Source organism: Colobus angolensis, unplaced genomic scaffold (assembly GCF_000951035.1).
Source record: "Colobus angolensis palliatus isolate OR3802 unplaced genomic scaffold, Cang.pa_1.0 Scaffold196, whole genome shotgun sequence".
NCBI classification, from domain to species: domain Eukaryota; kingdom Metazoa; phylum Chordata; class Mammalia; order Primates; family Cercopithecidae; genus Colobus; species Colobus angolensis.
The window spans coordinates 4021654-4025420 of record NW_012115110.1 but is presented as its reverse complement, the minus strand read 5'-3'; the positions used below and the strand labels follow the sequence as shown (position 1 = coordinate 4025420).

The 3767-nt window shown below is 44.6% G+C and overlaps 1 protein-coding gene across 1 annotated transcript in view; it reads left to right on the top strand.

Annotated features, from left to right (window-relative positions):
• Positions 1–2: 2 nt before the first annotated feature.
• Positions 3–3767, top strand: part of NSUN2 (NOP2/Sun RNA methyltransferase family, member 2) — a gene marked incomplete at its 5' end in the record, with an annotated part of 38098 nt that continues 34333 nt past the window's right edge. Inside the window, 2 exons of the mRNA XM_011940960.1 lie at positions 3–163; positions 786–890. Of these exons, the coding sequence (XP_011796350.1) occupies positions 3–163; positions 786–890 (266 nt within the window). The remainder of the gene's footprint in view (positions 164–785; positions 891–3767) is intronic.

The following is a 3767-nucleotide window of genomic DNA, read 5'->3' as shown; positions in this document are numbered from 1 at the left end:
CTCAGGGCTGGGAAGGAGGCTACCCCGAGATCGTCAAGGAGAACAAGCTGTTCGAGCACTACTACCAGGAACTCAAGATCGTGCCCGAGGGCGAGTGGGGCCAGTTCATGGACGCTCTCAGGGAGCCCCTCCCGGCCACTTTAAGAATTACTGGTTACAAAAGGTAGGGGAGCAGTGCCTGATTTTTTGGGAGTTGGGGCCAGGATGCTGGCGGTTAAAGGCGATGGTGTTTTCTCCGACAAGTGTTACAATGCCAGAGAACCGTGGCGTTTCAGCGGTTTGGATTCAGGAAGCATTGAGGTGGGAGCACAGGGTCCAATGAAATGGTCACGGAGGTATTGCAGGTGCAAGGTTAGAAGAGGAAATGAAAGTGGGATCTGAGGAAGATTCGGTTCCTGGGGAGTCTTCCAGGAGGGAAGCTGAGGGTCTTACCTTTTGGAAGGTAAGAGAATTTATAGAGAATGAATAAAATCCCTTGGTCCTTCCCCACCCCACCGCGCCTCTCCACCATCTTTGTAGTTACATCTTTCTAAATGAGTCGCAAGTAAAACTAAAACTGTAGGTATACTTAGGAGAGAAGGAATGCAGTGTTGCTCTTAGGGATAAACAGTGTGGATTGCTTAAATTTTGAAGGGATACAGTGTAAAAGTAGTGACTGAAGAATGTTTACTCTCCATGCAAAAGTTGGTTTTAGTTTTAAAATACTTGCAGTCTTAAATTTAAAAAGATACAATGTATTAACTTAGCTTTCTAGATCAGTTTGACACTTTCTTGTTTTTCAATAGCCATGCAAAAGAGATTCTCCATTGCTTAAAGAACAAATATTTTAAGGAATTGGAGGACCTGGAGGTGGATGGTCAGAAAGTTGAAGTTCCACAGCCACTGAGTTGGTAGGTGCCACAATGCTTCATGCCGATTATTTGCTTAGAATATTAATCTCTATCAGTTGAATTATATTTCTTGGTGCTGCATTTGCTGTTAACATGAAAGAGCCTGGGTATACTTGGCAAACATCCTAATGTTTTAGTACCTGGTGCTTTTATCAACATTACATTGGTATCCAAGTTTTCATGCGATTTGCAGCTTTATGAGTCACTGAGTTCAGCCAACTCTTCCTAGTACGTCCAACCTCTTCCTTTATGTCACCACGTCTGCCAGCTCCATGTTACAGCCCTTGTTTTCTCATCAAAACTGTTGCAGAGTGGCTTCTTTGCCTTCAGGAAAAGGACGGACTTAGCTTGGCAACAGTCTCCTGGTAGGTGGTCTCTTAGTGTTTTCCATTACAGACTGGTTACCACTGTCTGCTGTCAAGTTGTCTCCAGCTACTTCCCAGTACAGACTGCACCAGCCAGTGTAGCATTTCCGAGTCTTGGCACCCATGCGTACTACTACTCCGGGAGCCACCTCTTTCCTGACCTGTCCTGCAGGTGCCCTCTGGGTTACCTATTCCTCATGGCTCAGTTCTAGTCTGAGTTGTATGAAGGTGATCCCTTGTGCTGACAGCATCTTGTAAAGATGCTTGGAGAACTCCAGAGGTGCCAGTCCTTCGGTTAACTTATAAGTGGAAAAGCAGTTATTATTAACTTTGAGGTATTGAGTTCTCAGAAAAGAAAAGTAATGCACGAAAAGGTGAATTAAGCCTTTGTTTGTTTGTTTGTTTTGAGCCGGAGTCTCACTCTGTCGCCCAGGTTGGAGTACAGTGGCATGATCTTGGCTCACTGCAAGTTCCACCTCCCGGGTTCATGCCATTCTCCCGCCTCAGCCTCCTGAGTAGCTGGGACTACAGGCGCCCGCCACCACACCAGGCTAATTTTTTGTATTTTTAGTAGAGACGGGGTTTCACCATGTTAGCCAGGATGGTCTCCATCTCCTGACCTCATGACCCACCCACCTCGGCCTCCCAAAGTGCTGGGATTACAGGCGTGAGCCACTGCGCCCTGCCGAATTAAGTGTTTTGCATCAACTTTCGAGGTTTTGACTCTTTCAGTACATAGTGTTATCTTTCCTTTCTAGATAATCTTTAGTGTTTGCAAATCGAGGTCAGATTTTCATTAATCATGGGGTACAGATTTGCTTGCTTTTCTTTCATTGGCTATTTGGATTTTCATTGTCTGTCACAGATAAACTTATACATTCACAATGAATGCCGACTGGCCAAACATTAAGTCAATATTCAACCAGTATCGAGACCAAATATCACCATCATGGAATGTGTTTCTGGGATATAGGAATAAATATGACCAACATCGTGAAACCCCATCTGTACTAAAAATGCAAAAATTTGACCGTCATGGTGGCATACACCTAAAATCCCAGCCACTAGGGAGGCTGAGGCATGAGAATTGCTTGAACCCAGGAGGTGGAGGTTGCAGTGAGCCAAGATCATGCCACTGCGCTCCAGCCTGGGCCACAGAGCAAGACCCCATCTCAAAAAAGAAAAAAATAATAGGTATGCCACATCTTAGATTTTTAAAAGCTTGAAGGGTACAGTATAGGAAAATGATTCAGGTGCTAGGTTGCTGTTAGTGGTCACGAATTGTCCACTGTAGTGAGGTCAGTGGAAAGGGTAGATATTTTCCAGCCTCTAGTTACGGCATTGCTGCGAAGAGGTAGCCTTCATGAGATCAAGCTTTTCTTCCTCCTAGTAACTAGTAACTAGGTTGTAGACTTTTCTCAAGTCGTTTGAAGATTACATTGACAACACTGATTATGTTCTGCTTGAAGTAGAGGTCTGGTACTGTGGTAGTCCATTTTCATGCTCTTATAAGGACATACCCGAGTAATGTGTATATAAAGGAAAGAGGCTTAATTGACTCACATTTCCACATGGCGGGGGTCTCCTCAGGAACCTTAAAATCATGGCAGAAGGTCTCTCTTCACAGGGCGGCAGGAGAGAGAATGAGTGCCGAGCAAAGGAAGAAGCCCTTTATAAACCACCCGATCTCCCCCTGAAAACAGACTCACTGTCGTGAGAGTGACGGTTCACTGCAGCCTCACAGCATGAGGGAAACTGCCCCCGTGATTTAATTCTCTCCACCTGGTCCTGCTCTTGACACGTGGGGAATATTACAATTCAAGGTGAAATTGGGGTGGGAACACAGAGCCAAACCATACAAAATATTTTAAGAAGACAGGATTATGATTCTCCTTGGGCATGTTTGTATTTTTAGCAGTGATGGATGTATGTGCTGCTTCACACAATCACTTGGAAACATTTGTTTCTAAAACCTTGTGTTTAGAAGCACAGAGATGGGATAAGAAATGCTTTTAAGATGAAGTTCCTGTCCAGGAGGAGGGTTTCAGCATGCGTCTGTAGGGAAGAGGTGTGTTCTCAAGGCATGTCAATGCGGGCATTTTCTTCTGCAGGCTCCAGCAAACTAGGAGAAACCATGCGATGCTAATAAGGCTTGCTAGCTTTTATTACTCTCCGCAAACTACAGTTAACTTTGATTCGATCAGCCCTTTTAACATTTAATGGCTGCTTTTCCACCTTGTTTGTTGAACAATGTGTCTGGGTGTGTGACAAGGTAATTACCAAACTCTTAGAATCTGCAGGTTGTCTGTAGTTGAAGAATGAAAGCGAATCGCTGTCTGCCAACAGCCAGTTATGTTTTTGTTTGCTTTAATTTTCTGAACACACAGCTGAAGGGTATGAACAAAACGTTGTATGATTTAGGTTTCTTTTTTTTTTTTTGAGACGCAGTCTAGCTCTGTCGCCCAGGCTGGAGTGCAGTGGCGCGATCTCGGCTCACTGTAAGCTCCGCCTC